A 16,522-nucleotide genomic window follows, 5' to 3' on the forward strand; every position below is an offset into this window, starting at 1 on the left:
AAATCAATTTTTTTCGACCTGAACCATGGTGTGGTCCCCTTAAACAATCCGAGCTCATTTGCAGTCATTAGGTATGTTAAACTGCTTGTTTACAGCAAATCGATATTTAACTTTTGGCATCAAGCCATTGAACCAATGATGTGTTGATGGTGTACTTAGCTTGTGTCATTCTTGCTGTGCACACAAAGATGTTCCGCATTGTACACAAACAGACACAGTGGTGTGTGCAGTTTGCAGCTAGGCTGAATGATGTATGGATGACAGTGCACTTCTTTAAGAAATGTAGCCTCTAGTATTTTGGTTGCACTGCTGTTGCTGCTGAAAATAAGATATGTATAAATGATGTTATGCTACAAGAAGATGAGGAACAAGTATATCACTCTTTACCGACACTAGGAACATTGTAGTATGCTGCAACACAGCTTAAGGAGGCAAGAGATATATCGACATTATTCAACATCTCATACCGCCATGCAGTAAATCATGACTTGGCGAAACTGTTAGATTTACTAAAGCCTCTCAGTGTTACAACATCATCCCCGCAATCCTATCTCACAGTAAGCATTATGTGGCACACACACTGTGGAGCTTGTAGCGTTGCTCTTGGGGGACGAAAATAAAAAGAATTGTTACTTTTTTTTGTCGAAAAAGTAAATATTTTTGGTGGGCCACATGGCAACAGAATCAGGGATTTATTACGCTATTATAATAACATACGTTGACCATTAAATACCTGAATAAGAGCAGCATATTGATATACATATATTTGAGATCGTTCGGAAGAAACATTATCATTTCTGTGCATTTTTATAGTCGCAAAGTAGTCATACCCGGATCAACACTAAGGGACCAGAAGATTTATAGAAAAAATGGTTCAAATGGTTCTGAGCACTATGGGACTCAACTGCTGAGGTCATTAGTCCCCTAGAACTTAGAACTAGCTAAACCTAACTAACCTAAGGACATCACAAACATCCATGCCCGAGGCAGGATTCGAACCTGCGACCGTAGCGGTCTTGCGGTTCCAGACTGCAGCGCCTTTAACCGCACGGCCACTTCGGCCGGCGAAGATTTATAGACTTTAAAAGAAATGCAACACTACACAATTAAAAAAGAGTTGGTTCAGAAATAATAGGAAAACAATAATGTTCCTTCTCCCTCATGCTGCGTTCGGCCCATCAGCGTGATCGTAATTTCTGATGATGAAGTAACACAAAATAATTAACATTCAACTAAATAAGGATATGGAATTATCAAGGTTAATTTACGAAAATAAGCACACTTATCTTTAACACACTTTTTTTTAATGCTACGTACCTTTTCATATTAAATTACAATAGATGACCATTGTGGTTAGGCCGGCCGAAGTGGCCGTGCGGTTAAAGGCGCTGCAGTCTGGAACCGCAAGACCGCTACGGTCGCAGGTTCGAATCCTGCCTCGGGCATGGATGTTTGTGATGTCCTTAGGTTAGTTCGGTTTAACTAGTTCTAAGTTCTAGGGGATTAATGACCTCAGCAGTTGAGTCCCATAGTGCTCAGAGCCATTTGAACCATTGTGGTTAAATACTTTATACATAACAGTCAAAATGTCCTCTTGGCGCTGTCTGTTCGATATCAGTTACAAGAAACTACATGTTTTCTGATTGGAAAAAAGAACAATTAGCATATTCACTCAATATTTTCACATAAAATATTAAATACAGTTGTGGAACGCAGCAAGTCCGCGTCCGCCTCTCATGGAATACAAACAGTAAAAGGTGAGGCGCCAAAAGCTTCATTTGTCTTGAAACAACAGAATTCTTTTTTATACCATTAATCGATACATCTACATAGAGATTTACTGGCACCGCGCAAGAACGGCAAAGATAAAGAATAATAGATTCTGTCGCTGCTATGCGATGGTTCATTTCTTTTACTTTACAATTGTTCGATAACTTTAGGCCATCAGGCGTTTACTATTGTGCGTATATTAATGTTTGTGAGGCGAAAATTACTAATATTACAAGCTGACAGACGTATGGCTGCACACCTCAGCAGCCTGACCTGACAGTGCCAGCCTTCGCGAGTCTCTCATGAGATACTGGCACAAGTAGGGAGCCTTGCATTAGTATTGATGATCGCACTGGAGGATACTAAAACTCAGTGTCTGACAAGCATAAGACACACGTTGGTGCCTGGACTAGAATAACAAACCTGTTTCTAATGACGTCACTGTTGTCAGGACATTAAACACCAATCTCCTGCTCCCCATCAAATAACAAAGAACCATTCAAGCGCCTCTGTAATTGGTCACTCCTGAACGTGTGAATGGATTGGTGGTGTCATATGAAGGGCGTATTTCAATAGTGGTACAAGTCCATTTTTGTTCATATTGAGATACAGAGTACTAAAGTTAAATGAGCGCTGAAAAATCTGCAGTTGAGATACCAGGAATATTCAAGCATATGGCTTCTTGCTAAAAATGAACCTTACTTTCTGTTTGTTGGCTCATTAATTTCAGAAGCATTATAGACAGAAAAGTGGAGGTAATGGACTTGTACCACTACTGACATAAGCCCTTCATATGGGCTACAGAGGAAGGCTAGTGGATCTAAAACATAAAAATTAGAGCATATATAAGGGCAATGCCGAAAGTTTCTAGCAGAATGTGTGAAAAAGTTTATTTGCAAAAAACACGTTTACAACTTTTCAAAATACTCTCCATTAGCATGTATACATTTTTCCATGCTCTGAAACCACTTACAAAATGTGTCAGTCCAAGCTTCTTTTGGGCTGACACTTAGTGCACTCTTGTACACTGGCATGGCCTCTTCAGCTGATGATAACCGCTGCCCTCGAATTTTTTCCTTAGTCTTAGGGAACAGAAAGAAGGCACAGGGGGTCAGGTCAGGTGAATAGAGGGGATGGGGTAACACTTCCTTCTCCAGAAAGTCCATGGTTCTGGCAGCCGTGTGCGCAGATGCATTGTCGTGATGCAACAGAAGGTGCCCACTCTTGGACTTTGGATGCTGTGACTTCCATGTGGCGATGAGTTTTGGAAGACAATCGTTCACGTACCATTCAGCATTGACTGTGCGACGTGTGTCCAAGGTCACAGAGGTGAGATGCCCGATCTTTGTGAAAAAAGTTGCCACCATCTTTTTCCCAGAGCTCCGACTTCGTCGAACTTTTGTGGGTGGTTCCTCCCCTGGAAAGCACCGCACAGAAGACCGTTTCAGGGTCGTAATGGTAGACCCACGTTTCATCACCTGTGACGATATTGTAGGTGTCTTGGGACTTCCCTCCATTGTACAGGGTGATTCAAAAAGAATACCACAACTTTAAAAATGTGTATTTAATGAAAGAAACATAATATAACCTTCTGTTATACATCATTACAAAGAGTATTTAAAAAGTTTTTTTTTCACCTAAAAACAAGTTCAGAGATGTTCAATATGGCCCCCTCCAGACACACGAGCAATATCAACCTGATACTCCAACTCGTTCCACACTCTCTGTAGCATATCAGGCGTAACAGTTTGGATAGCTGCTGTTATTTCTCGTTTCAAATCATCAATGGTGGCTGGGAGAGGTGGCCGAAACACCATATCCTTAACATATCCCCATAAGAAAAAATCGCAGGGGGTAAGATCAGGGCTTCTTGGAGGCCAGTGATGAAGTGCTCTGTCACGGGCTGCCTGGCGGCCGATCCATCGCCTCGGGTAGTTGACATTCAGGTTTCATAACTAACCTTTTTCGTAGGACTCTCCATACAGTTGATTGTGGAATTTGCAGCTCTCTGCTAGGTCTGCGAGTCGATTTTCCTGGGCTGCGAACAAATGCTTGCTGGATGCGTGCTACATTTTGATCACTCGTTCTCGGCCGTCCAGAACTTTTCCCTTTGCACAAACACCCATTCTCTGTAAACTGTTTATACCAACGTTTAATACACCACCTATCAGGAGGTTTAACACCATACTTCGTTCGAACTGCACGCTGAACAACTGTCGTCGATTCACTTCTGCCGTACTCAATAACACAAAAAGCTTTCTGTTGAGCGGTCGCCATCTTAGCATCAACTGACGCTGACGCCTAGTCAACTGCGCCTCAAACGAACAAATGTACAACTAAATGAAACTTTATAGCTCCCTTAATTCGCCGACAGATAGTGCTTAGCTCTGCCTTTTGTCGTTGCAGAGTTTTAAATTCCTAAAGTTGTGGTATTCTTTTAGAATCACCCTGTATTTTTCGAGCATGAAACGACACCAGTCCACTCTCGCCTCCTTTTGGCTTTCTGTTATGGAATATGGGACCCAACGGGCAAATCTCTTAGTAAGGCCTAAGTGACTATGAACGACGGTCTGTGCTGCTGTTGATCCAATATTTAGGGTCCCTTCAATGTCGCAAAATGTAAGATGTGGATCTATCTTCTTTGATCATTTTCCTCACAGCATCAATGTTTTCAGGAGTCACAGCTGTTGCTGCCCGACCGGGACGAGGTTCATCTTCAATTGACTGCCGAACTCTCGAAAACTCGCGAAACCAATTTCCAACTGTGGCCCTAGAAGCGGAAGCTTCACCAAAAACACACAGCCAAGAAGAATGGCATTCTTCGCCACTTCAACCCTTTTTATAATCGTAAAAAATCAAGGCGCGAAAGTCGCGGCGCGACAGCTCCATCCTGCACCGCCTCTGACTCAGCACTGCCTGTGCTTTCTTACCGCGCTGTGGGAGGATCACCGCTAGCCAGGGGCTGCGCGCGCACGTACCAAGGTGGAAAAACTTCGCTGTTTCGAATGAGAACAACCCCGTTGTCCTCCGCCTTACGGTTTACGGGCTGCTAAAAACTTTCGGAATAGCCCCGTATCAGCGCGACAATATTATAATGTATCCAGTGGAACTGCCGTCAGCCGAGCCACTGGATGAGAGTGCAGTTTCACTTCTTCACAAGCCGTGCGGGGTAGCCGCGCGGTCTCAGGCGCCTTGTCACAGTCCGCACAGCTCCCTCCGTCGGAGGTTCGAGTCCTCCCTCGGGCGTGGGTGTGTGTGTGTGTGTGTGCTGTCCTTGGAGTAAGTTAGTTTAAGTTAGGCTAAATAGTGTATAAGTTTACGGACCGAGGACCTCAGCAGTTTGGTCCCATAAGATCTCACCACAATTTTCCAGTGTACTTCTTCACATAACACTCAATTTTGAGCCCACACCTAAATCCATGGGGTTCATGGAGGTTATCAGCGCATCTACCTGAGGCAGTGGGGGATGTATGTAGCAAAACCTGTCGTTCTTCCACGTGAACAAGACCTATGAAACCAACCCTCTCTGGCAGGCCAGGGGCAGTCATATAGCAACTAACAAAACATTCAGATGTCATAGTCTTATTAGCCAACAAAGGAAGCAAAACTGTGACCTTATCTCACAATATTAAGCCTGCTAGAAGACAGTACATGCGAGAAAACTGAAATTAATCATACCAAGAGGGCGAACAGGAAGGTTGTGGCACTTCTCGAAGAAGCCGGCTTGCCAGACGGTCCTTAAGCAGCTACGACAGAGATCAACAGTTCCACTGAGATTTTATGGACTCGAAAGGTTCAAGAAGGTGGGATATCTTTACATCCTACCATTAGCAACTTTGCTGTGCCGACATACTCAGTCCCTCATACCTCAAGTGTAGTCCTTAGAGCACAAACTGGTCACATCATACTTGCAATGCTATGAATTGTCTTGAATGCCTTAAAACTGTAAGCGCGATACCGCCATGCCTGACGGCTTAGAGGTTGTCTTTATTTTTACCAGAGTTTCTTCACAAGAATCCTTGGTATGTACAGGCGAGAAATGCGACATGTGGATGACCGATCCTTTCAGACATGTCTTGGTGTTGACATACATTTTTTTCCCACGGTGGCTGCTCCAAGCAGGCAGAATGAGTAGCCTTAGAGAATCCATGTTCATTTGTTGTCACCAGCATGTGGCAGGCCTCGGTGGCCGAGCGGTTCTAGGCGCTTCAGTCCGGAACCGCGCAACTGCCACGGTCGCAGATTCGAATCTTGCCTGGGGCATGGATGTGTGTGATGTCCTTAGGTTAGTTAGGTTTAAGTAGTTCTAAGTCCTAGGGGACTGATGACCTCAGATCTTAAGTCCCATAGTGCTCAGACCCATTTGAACCATTTTTGAACCAGCATGTGTATGTAGTATTTCAGTGTAAGCCCTGGAATCAATCCAATTCAAGCGTATCTGTTTCCATCGGTATGTAGACGATAAATTCGTCATATGGTCCCTTGCAAGAGACAAGCTGAATGATTTCCATGTAACAGCTCCCCCCCCTTTCCCCTTTCCCCTTACCCCCCACCCCCGCTCACCCCCCCCAAACCCCCCCCCCCCCCACACACACACACACACAATCACACACCCACTTCATGACCAGTAGAAACAGAATGGGAACCTCAAGAGGATGCGGCCTTGCGTTTATTCTATTTTGTGATCCATTATCCGAAACTATAGGACGAATGCTCTGGAACAAAAATAAGTTTTCCTCTTGCCAGGTAAAATACGGGCACTACTTGTCGTGTGACAGAAGTTTCAGACTACGGAAATCCAGGATCTGTCAGATTCCCTGCCAAATTAATAATATAAGTGTAGACCAGATGTGGATTGATTTCAAAGAAGTAGTATTGTCAGCAATTGAGAGATTTATACCAAATAAATTAACAAACGGCGGAGTTGATCCTCCTTGGTACACAAGACGGGTCAGAACACTGTTGCAGAAACAACGAAACAAACATGCCAAATTTAAACAGACGCAAAATCCACAAGATCGGCTATCTTTTACAGAAGCTTCAAATTTAGCGCGGACTTCAATGCGAGATGCTTATAACAGTTTCCGTAACGAAACTTTGTCTCTAAACCCGGCAGAAAATGCAGAGAGATTCTGGTCCTATGTTAGCGGAAAAAAACAATCAATGCCTTCTCTGCGCGAAAGCAATCGAGATACTATCGAAGACAGTGCTGCCAAAGCAGAGTTACTAAACACAACCTTCCGAAATGCCTTCACAAAAGGAGACGAAATAAATATTCCAGAATTCGAATAAAGAACAGCTGCCGACATGAGTAACGTAGGAGTAAATATCCTCGGAATAGTGAAGCAACTTAAATCACGTAATAAAAGCAAGTATTCTCGTCCAGAAAGTATATCAATTAGGTTCCTTTCGGAGTATGCTGATGCATTAGCTCCATACTTAACAATCATATATAACCGTTCGCCCGACGAAAGATCCGTACCTAAAGACTGGAAAGTTGCAAATGTTGCACCAGTATTCAAGAAAGGTAGGAGTAATCCACTTAATTACAGGCCCATATCATTAACATCGATATGCAGCAGGATTTTGGATCATATATTGTGTTCGAACATCATAAATTACCTCCAAGAAAACAGTCTGTTGACACACAGTCAGCATGGGTTTAGAAAACCGTTCCTGTGGAGCACAACTATCTCATTATTCGCATGAAGTTTTGAGTGCTATTGATTAGGGATTTCATATCCATTCCGTATTTCTGGATTTCCGGAAGGGTTTTGACACTGTACCACACAAGCGGCTTGTAGTGAAATTGCGTACTTATGGAATATCGTCTCAATTATGTGACTGGATTCGTGATTTCCTTCCTGTCAGAGAGGTCACAGAAGTAAGTGAAAGAAAGTCATTGAGCAAAACTGAAGTTAATTCTGGCGTTCCCCAAGGTAGTGGTATAGGCCCTTCGCTGTTCGTTATCTATATAAACGATTTGCGAGACAATCTGACCAACCGTCTTTGGCTGTTTGCAGATGATGCTGTTGTTTATCGACTAGTGAAATCGTCAGAATATAAAAAAAATTGCAAAACGATTTAGAAAATATACCTGTATGGTGCGAAAATTGGCAGTCGACCCTAAATAACGAAAAGTGTGAGGTCATCCACATGAGTGCTAAAAGCAATCGGTTAAACTTCGGTTACAGATAAATCGGTCAAATCTAAAGGCCGTAAGTTCAACTAAATATCTAGTAACTACAATTACGAACAACATAAATTGGAAATAACGCAAAGGAAATGTTGTGGGGATAGCTAATCGAAGACTGCTTTTCACTGGCAGGACACTTAGAAAATGTAACAGACCTACTAAAGAGACTCTCTTAGAATACTGCTGCGTAGTGTGGGATTCTTATCAGATAGAATTGACGGAACACATGGAAAAAGTTCAAAGAAGCGCAGCACGTTTTGTATTATGGCGAAATAGGGGAGAGATTGTCGCTGAAATGATAAAGTATTTAAGGTGGACATCATTAAAACAAAGCCGTTTTTCGTTGCGGCGGGATCTTCTCATGAAATTCAATCACCAACTTTCTCCTCCGAATGTGAAAATATTTTGATGACGCCGACCTACGTAGGGAGAAACAAGCACCATGATAAAATTGTGGAAATAGGAGCTCGCAGGGAAAGATATAGGTGTTCGTTCTTTCCGCGCACGATACGAGATTGGAATAACAGGCTCTTAAATGTGATTTGCAGAGTATCCACGTAGATGTAGATGTAGAGCCCTTATGTATTGTTCACATGGGGAGCGTGAGGGTAATATGAGAATAACTACCGCATGCACGGAGGCATTCAGATAGTCATTCTTCCCGCGCTCTCTACTGAATGGAACAGGGAGAAAGCTTAATAAATTGTACAATGAGGCGTACCCTCTGCCGTATACGTCACGGTGGTTTGCAGAGTATAGATGTAGATGCAGATGCAGATGTAGATTCTGAGCCTTCCCTTCACATTCCTAGCCACCTGAGTCCAACAGTAGCTCAGAATATTTGTTGTACTTAGGTATACTTCCTTGTACAACATGCAAAAAGGGACCATGTACAGTGACTGACAGTCTGTACTGCATTCTGGAGGAGATACTATCAGGTCTCTAACCTTTCTTGTTTGAAGTTATCTATTGCGTTATTAAAGGACATTAAGCGAATTCCACCAAGTTTCCTACTACTCTTGCACAGCATGTGACCGTCCACATCCCATGTATTGGAGTCACTAATAAATCTCCAACCTACTTACTTCTGATGAGAAGTGTAGATCCAACAATCCTTTGTTACATACTGTTTCGTAGGTACCTATGTTTCATTCAAGTCTAGTCACTTTCTTTCGAATACTTTCAAATAATGTAGAGTAGCAATGGGCTACTTGCCAAACTATAAAGAGTGTCCTTGAGATAACATTGCTCAGATAATATGGCATCGCCTAGGCTTCTTTTACTTCTACTTTTAGCCTCTGTTGTACTTTTCTCAATCTCTCCCTCTCTAGTTTAACGTAATTTGGAAGCAGAAGACATTAACTAAAATTTCTGCTGTGGCCGGGACTCAAACCCATCTCTTCTTGCTTATTAGGCACAAATGCTAACAATTACGCCACCGCAGCACTAGGTACCATACTGGTTAGCAGTTCTTCCTAATGAGCAAGAACTCGCGCGTTCGAGTCCCGGCCGCGGCACAAATTTTAATTCGCGTCGTCTGCTACTATCATTATCGCAGATAAAGAGGAGACTTAAAATGTCTCAGGGAGAACTTTAATTATAAGTAATTTATTATGATAATTAATGTGTGAAAGAGAAATATATCTCCACGGCTGCCTTTGAACAAATCGTAATACTGAAACGTTGCACATAAATGTAGTTCCATATACTTTAATTCATGGAGAGCTCCATCAAACCAGTCTCAGGACTGAAAACCACAACAACAACAACAACAACATACTTTAATCAAAAGTAACCTTTGGAAACGCTCTTGATAATTTATATAGAATACTTATTTCAATTCCTAACCTTTACTTTCTTCATCCACTTGGGCTGCACACACTACCGCATCGTAGTTCTGCATCTGGTCATCATAACATCAATTTATCATACAACTCCTCATTCACCCTCTCCTACATTCCCATGTCAAGCTTCTTTATTAAACTAATACCCCCACTTCAACTTACCAGATTATGTTGCCATCTCTCTCTCTCTCTTTCTCTCCCTCTCTCTCTCTCTCTCTCTCCCTCTCTCTCTCTCTCACACACACACACACATCAATGATTATTATTCAGCTTCCAGACATTAGGTAGCATGCTATCTCCTCACAGGCGGAAGTCAAACCCAGCTGAATTTAATTACTTCCTTTATAGGATAAAGTTTTCTTGAGTCTTCATAGAAATGAACTTAGTCATTTTCTTATGTAGACTCTTTGTCATAATTTCCATTAACATCGACTGCTCCATTCAACAGCTGCTTTTCCATTCCAAATCACGTAAGTACGAATACCGACTACACCAGAGTACCCTACTAAATAAAATTTTTAATGTTACTGAAGTGACAACCTTTGATCAAATTCCACATTTTAGCACATTTTCTCATTGATTCTCTTTACTGATCTTCCTCACACACTAACCAACATTGCAATCAGACAATGCGTAATGTTCGCCTATTGAGTTAGAGTGCTGCTTGCCCTTATGTATAAACTTTATTTATTGAATAATATTTAAATTTCTGTCTTAATATTTTTATGACAATCAAATATCGTATTCCCTTAGCTCATTTTGTCGTGAATCCTCACCTTTTTGCACAGCATCTTCCCCGAATTACCTTTCCTGCCATGTTCAAAACTTGTTGTCCTCCTGTGTACTGTCTGTGCTTCGTATAGCCCTGTCCGTGACCCATGAGCAACGAACACTTTGAACGCAATTACATGATCATATGTTTAGATTCTTTTGAGTCATCAGTCTTCTGACTGGTTTGATGCTACCCGGCAACCTATTCATCTCAGAGAAGCAGCCGCGACCTATGTCCTCAATTATTTGCTGCATGTATTCCAATATCTGCCTCCATCTACATTTTTGGCCCTCTACACTTCCCCCTAGTACCATGGAAGTCATTCCCTGATGTCTTAACAGGTGTCGTATCAGCCTGTATTTTCTTCATGTCAGTGTTTTGCAGATATTCCATTCCTCTACGATGCTGCACAGAGCCTTCTCATTCCTTACCTTATCTGTCCACCTAATTTTCAACATTCGTCTGTGGTACCACTTCTCAAATGCTTCGATTCTCTTCTGTTTGGCCATGCGGGATTAGCCGAGCGGTCTGAGGCGCTGCAGTCACGGACTGTGTGGCTGGTCCCGGCGGAGGTTCGAGTCCTCCCTCGGGTGTGGGTGTGTGTGTGTTTGTCCTTAGGATAATTTAGGTTAAGTAGTGTGTAAGCTTAGGGACTGATGAACTTAGCAGTTAAGTCCCATAAGATTTCACACACATTCTTTTTTCTCTTCTGTTTGTTTTCCCAGAGTCTATGTTTCATTGCCATACAATGCTGTGATTTAAACGTACATTCTCAGAAACTTCTTCCTCAAATTGAGGCCTATGTTTGATACTAATAGACCTCTTGGCCAGGAATGCTCTTTTCACCAGTGCTACTCTGTTTTTGTTGTTCTCCTTGCTCCGTCCTTCATTGGATATTTTGCTGCCTAGGTAATAGAATTCTTTAACTTCATTCACTTCGTGATCATCAATCCTCATGTTATGTTTCCTGGTGTTCTCATTTCTGCCACTTCCATTACTTTCCTCTTTCTTCGATTTACTCCCAATCCATTTTCTCTAATCACTAGACTGTTCATACCATTTAGCAGATCATCTAATTCTTCTTCACTTTCACTCAGAACAGCAATGTCACCAGCAAATCATATCATTGATAACCTTTCACCCTGAATTTCAGTTCCACCCCTGAATCTTTCTTTTATTTCCATCACTACTTCTTCGAAGTACAGTTTGAACATTAGTGGCGAAAGACTACATCCCTGTCTTACACTCTTTTTAATCCTATCACTTACTTCTTGGTGGTGTACTCTTATTATACCCTTTGGCACTTGTACGTATTGTATATTACACGTCTCTTCCAATATAGCCCTGTTTTTCTCAGATTTTCGAACATCTTGCATCATTTACATTGTCGAATGCCTTTTTAAGGTCATCAAATTCTATGAACGTGTCTTGATTTTTCTTTAGTCTTGCCTCCATTATCAACCGCGACGTCAGAATTGTCTCTCTGGTGCCTTTACCTCTCCTGTAGCCAAACTAAGTGTCATCTAACGTATCCTCAATTTTATTTTCCATTCTTCTGTATCTTAATCTTGTAAGTAACTTTGATGAATGAGATTTTAAGCTGATTGTGCGATAATTCCCTCTTAAATTCTGATTCTCATACTGGATCCCCCATCCCTTCTAAATCGATTCCTATATCTTCTTCTATCACATCAGACAAATCTTTCCCCTAATACAGGCCTTCAATGTGCTCTTTCCACCTATCAGCTCTCTTCTCTGCATTGCACTCTTAATGGTACCACCTTTGCTTTCAGTTACACCGGAGGCTATTTTCCCTTTCCTATATGCTGAGTCAGTTCTTCCAACAATCATTTCTTTTTCGATTTCTTCACGTTTTTCATACAGCCATTTCGTGTTAGCTTCCCTGCACTTCCTGTTTATTCCATTCCTCAGCGACTTGTATTTCTGTATCCCTGAAATTCCATGAACAATTTCTACTTGCTTCTTTCGTCAGTCAACTGAAGTATTCCTTCTGTGACCCATGGTTTCTTCCCAGTTAACTTCGTTGTATCTATATTTTTCTTTCCAATTTCTGTGATTGCCCTTTTTCGAAATGTCCATTCCTCTTCAACTGTACTGGATACTGAACTATTAGTTACTGCTGTGTCTTTATCCTGAGAGAACTTCGGGTGTATCTCATCATTCCTTAGTACTTCCTTATCCCATTTCTTTCATATTGATTCTTCCTGACTAATCACTTAAACTTCCACCTAATTTTCATCACCACTCCATTGTGATTGAGTCTATATCTGCTCCTGGGTAAGCCTTATAATCCAGTATCTGGTTTTGGAGCCTCCGTCTGACGATGATGCATTCTAACTGAAATATTCCAGTATCATCTGGCCTTCTCCAAATATACCTTCTCTTGTGATTCTTGAACAGAGTATTCACTATTAATAGATTAAATTTATTACACAGCTCACTTAGTCTTTCTCCTTCTCATTCCTTGTCCCAAGCCCACATTTTCCTGTAAAATTTTCTTCCCTAGAACTGCGTTCGAATTACCCGTGACCATTAGATTTTCATCTCCCTTTATGTACCGTACTATCTTTTCAATATCGTCATATATACCCTATAGCTATACATCTTGAGGTTGTGACGTCGGCGTGTATACCTGAACTACGGTTGTCGGTGTTGGTTTGCTGTCGATTCTGATAAGACTAGACCTATCACTGGACCTCAGGAAACACTCTCTGCCCTACCATCGTATTCATAACGAATCCTAGTCCCGTTTTACCATTTGTGGTGCTGTTGATATTACCCTATACTGATCTGATCAGAAATCCTTGTCTTGTTTCCATTTCACTTCTGTGATCCCTACTGTACCCAGCCAGAGCCTTTGCATTTCCCTTTCCAGATTTTCAAGCTTCCCTACCACTTTAAAGCTTCTGAGATTCCACGCCCCCACTCGTAGAACGTTATCCTTTCGTTGGTCATTCATGTCTTTTCTCATGATCAGCTTCCCCTTGGCAGTCCCCTGCCGGAGATCCGAATGGGGGACTTTTCTGGAATCTCTTGCCAATGGAGAGATCATCATGACAATTTTTCAGTTACAGGCCACATGTCCTGTGGATACACATTATGTGTCCTTACTGAAGAGGTTCCCGTTGCCTCTCCATCCTCAGGCCGTTGATCATTGCTGAATATTCCTCCTTTAGGGGCAGTTTCCCACCTGAACCTCTGTTCGCTTGTCCGTCCCCTTTAATAAGGCCATTGGCAGAGTGAGGGTTACTTTTTATGCCAGAAGTCTTTGGCCATCAATGCTGATTATTAATCCAAATTTAAAGACAGGCGGGTTTCGAACGCAGGACCGATGACATTTTGATTGTTAATCAAAGGCGCTAAACCTAGACCACGTAGTGCTGTTTATATTATGTACATTCAAATATGTGGGACAGCCTGATTACTGCACTGGTAACTCCTGATTGATCATTGGCTGAAGTGACGTATTTGACCTGTCCTGTCTAATAACTCTGCTGTCATTCCAGCAACTACTTTGTGCTTATATTTGTTTTTAGTTTGTGCTTCATTTGGAACAATTTCTTGTTTGTCATGCTAAGCTATGGCTGTAGGATATGTAGAAGTTAGAAACTGATTAGTCTTTTTGGAGCCCCAAGTGGTTCACGTTGAGTGACTGACTACCGTTGATGGTGGAGTGTGCTCTGTCATACACTACTGGCTATTAAAATTGCTACACCAAGAAGAAATGCAGATGATAAACGGGTATTCATTGGACAAATATATTATACTAGAACTGACATGTGATTACATTTTCATGCAATTTGGGTGGATAGATCGTGAGAAATCAGTACCCAGAATAAGCAACTCTGGCCGTAATAACGTTCTTGATACGTCTGGGCATTAAGTCAAACAGAGTTTGGATGGCATGTACAGGTACAGCTGCCCGTGCAGCTTCAACACGATACCACAGTTCATCAAGAGTAGTGACTGGCGTATTGTGACGAGCCAGTTGCTCGGCCACCATTGACCAGACGTTTTCAATTGTTCAATTCGTGAGAGATCTGGAGAATGTAATGGATCTGCAACATGCGGTCGTGCATTATCCTGCTGAAATAAAGGGTTTCGCAGGGATCGAATGAAGGGTAGAGCGACAGGTCGTAAGACATCTGAAATGTAACGTCCACTGTTCGAAGTGCCGTCAATGCGAACAAGAGGTGACCGAGACGTGTAACCAATGGCACCCCATACCATCACGCCGGGCGATACGCCAGTATGGCAATGACGAATACATGCATCCAATGTTCGTTCACCGCCATGTCGCCAAACACGGATGCGACCATCATGATGCTGTAAACAGAACCTGGATTCATCCGAAAAAGTGACGTTTTGCCATTCGTGCACCCAGGTACGTCGTCGAGTACACCATCGCAGGCGCTCCTGTCTGTGATGCAGCGTCAAGGGTAACCGCAGCCACGATCTCCGAGCTGATAGTCCGTGCTGCTGCAAACGTCGTCGAACTGTTCGTGCAGATGGTTGTTCTCTTGCAAACGTCCCCATCTTATGACACAGGGATCGAGACGTGGCTGCACGATCTGTTACCGCAATGCAGATGCCTGTCATCTCGACTGCTAGTGATACGAGGCCGTTGGGTTCCATCACGGCGTTCCGTATTACCCTCCTGAACTCACCGATCCCATATTCTGCTAGCAGTCATTGGATCTCGACCAATGTGAGCAGCAATGTCGCGATACGATAAACCGCAATAGCGATAGGCTACAATCTGACCTTTATCCAAGTCGGAAACGTGAGAGTACGCATTTCTCCTCCTTACACGAGGCATCACAACAACGCTTCACCAGGCAACGCCGGTCAACTGCTGTTTGTAAATAAGAAATCGGTTGGAAACGTTCCTCATGTCAGCAGGTTGTAGGTGTCGCCACCGGCACCAACCCTGTGTGAATGCTCTGAAAAACTAATCATTTGCATATCACGGCATCTTCTTCCTGTCGGTTAAATTTCGCGTCTGTAGCACGTCATCATCGTGGTGTAGCAGTTTTAATGGCCAGTAGTGTATGTATATAGACAACTGCTCATCAGTATTATTTGTGGTATGCAGCCCTCTGGCCACCATGAGAACACGCCCGCCTACAATGTCTCTCTCTCTCTCTCTCCCTCTTTGCAGCACACCAGCGACTACAGAGGAGGGGCCCACCACCAGTGCTCAAACACCTGCCACAGCTGCACCAGTCACATCTTCCCAGCACACCCCTCCACCTGACGCCGCCGCTGTGTCTCGCCTACGGTGAGTTGCAGCAATGTATGTGTACAACTGGTGCGTTAACGAATACTTACGGTAAAAAACTAATTCAACTTTCTCTCAATTTTTCTACAAAAGACGTAACGTCTATCACGAAAAATTACTACTTTTTTGTAGTTTTTAAGTTATAATGTGGAGAAAACTAAAATCGGAGAAGGTGGATCCAGTGAGAATTATATTCAGTTCTTAATCACTCAGTCGCACTTGTATGGGAAATATACAGGGTGTCACAAAACGGTATGGCCAAACTTTCAGGAAACATTCCTCACACACAAAGAAAGAAAATATATGGACATGTGTCCGGAAACGCTTACTTTCCATGTTACAGCTCATTTTATTACTTCTCTTCAAATCACATTAATCATGGAATGGAAACACAAAGCAACAGAGCGTACCAGCGTGACTTCAAACACTTTGTTACAGGAAATGTTCAAAATGTCCTCCGTTAGCGAGGATACATGCATCCACCCTCCGTCGCATGGAATCCCTGATGCGCTGATGCAGCCCTAGAGAATGGCGTATTGTATCACAGCCGTCCACAATACGAGCACGAAGAGTCTCTACATTTGGTGCCGGGGTTGCGTAGACAAGAGCTTTCAAATGCCCGCATAAGTGAAAGTCAA

The 16,522-nt window shown here is 42.7% G+C and overlaps 1 protein-coding gene across 1 annotated transcript in view; it reads left to right on the forward strand.

Moving 5' to 3' along the window:
- The window catches only part of LOC126213392 (poly [ADP-ribose] polymerase tankyrase-1-like), a 38,063-nt gene that overhangs the window by 8,539 nt on the left and 13,002 nt on the right, over window positions 1-16,522 (forward strand). The window contains exon 3 of the mRNA XM_049941097.1: window positions 15,765-15,884. Within this exon, the coding sequence (XP_049797054.1) occupies window positions 15,765-15,884 (120 nt within the window). The remainder of the gene's footprint in view (window positions 1-15,764; window positions 15,885-16,522) is intronic.

The sequence above is a fragment of the Schistocerca nitens genome, chromosome 11, assembly GCF_023898315.1.
Source record: "Schistocerca nitens isolate TAMUIC-IGC-003100 chromosome 11, iqSchNite1.1, whole genome shotgun sequence".
Lineage (NCBI taxonomy): Eukaryota > Metazoa > Arthropoda > Insecta > Orthoptera > Acrididae > Schistocerca > Schistocerca nitens.